This window comes from Austrofundulus limnaeus, unplaced genomic scaffold (assembly GCF_001266775.1).
Source record: "Austrofundulus limnaeus strain Quisiro unplaced genomic scaffold, Austrofundulus_limnaeus-1.0 Scaffold218, whole genome shotgun sequence".
Lineage (NCBI taxonomy): Eukaryota > Metazoa > Chordata > Actinopteri > Cyprinodontiformes > Rivulidae > Austrofundulus > Austrofundulus limnaeus.
In genome coordinates, this window is record NW_013952620.1 from 496,216 (window position 1) to 497,370 (window position 1,155).

Genomic DNA, 1,155 nt, shown 5'->3' on the forward strand with positions numbered 1-1,155 from the left:
TTTGCAACTTAAATATTTAGCTTTTTAACTAAATATTTAATTTGCAACTTAAATATTTAGCTTTTTAACTAAATATTTAATTTGCAACTTAAATATTTAGCTTTTTAACTAAATATTTAATTTGCAACTTAAATATTTAGCTTTTTAACTAAATATTTAGATTGCAACTTAAATATTTAGTTTTTAACAAATATTTAGGTTGCAACTTAAATATTTAGTTTTTTACAAATATTTAGGTTGCAACTTAGTTTTGAGCTAAATATTTAGCATTTTAACTAAAAATTTAATTTGCAACTTACCGTAATATTCTGACGGTGGGCATGTGGTGCTGTTGTAGGGTTCTCCTGGTGAGCGGGGTCCTGCTGGACCAGCTGGACCCACAGGTCTGCCTGGACGTTCCGGCCCTCAGGGACCTCCGGGCCCTGCTGGAGAGAAAGGTGGACCTGTAAGTACATCCTCTTATCGAATTATTCATGACATGCAAAATGCAAGCAGTCTGTGCCTAAGGTGTTGCCAAAACTCTAGGGAGAGAAAGGACCTCAAGGCCCAGCTGGAAGAGATGGTATTCAAGGACCTGTGGGTCTGCCAGGACCTGGAGGACCTCCTGGACCACCAGGAGAGGATGGAGACAAGGTGAGTTTCTTTTCACGGCTTGTTTCCTTGACCATTGAATCAAAACTTTGTTTACATGCGTAATATTCTTTGATCAGATTGAAATGTGTTTGGATTAAATAATCCAAATGTATTGTGTTTATACGGGCACAAAATTAATTAATCTAATCATGTCACGTCAGTTTTCTACAGTCAGAATAAGATGATCAGACTAAGAGCTAAAGTGATGCAGTTTGGTTTGTTTCAGTCTGTATCTTTCTGTCCAACATTCTGTAAGAAAATTTAGTGTTTGTTTACTGGAATCGAGACGAAACCACATAAATGCTGAATAGATTTAAATGTGAAGAGAATGGAACCATACAACCCAGATCTGGTTACGAGCAAAGTTGCTCCCGGCTGGAGTCAGCAAAAGCAGCGCTGCCTGAAAACTGGAAGTTCTGGGGTCTCATTTATAAAGGATTGCGTGGAAACCATACTAAAAGTGAACGTAYGGCSAAAAGGCGGAAATGGCGTACGCCAAAAAAAATTCAGATTTATAAAACC

General features: G+C 37.6%; 1 protein-coding gene across 2 annotated transcripts in view; it reads left to right on the forward strand.

Annotated features, from left to right (window-relative positions):
- col5a1 (procollagen, type V, alpha 1) overlaps nt 1-1,155 on the forward strand; it is a 129,060-nt gene that overhangs the window by 103,143 nt on the left and 24,762 nt on the right. For both annotated transcript variants that reach the window (XM_014019369.1, XM_014019370.1), the window contains exons 42-43: nt 338-445; nt 526-633. In XM_014019369.1, the coding sequence (XP_013874823.1) occupies nt 338-445; nt 526-633 (216 nt within the window). The remainder of the gene's footprint in view (nt 1-337; nt 446-525; nt 634-1,155) is intronic.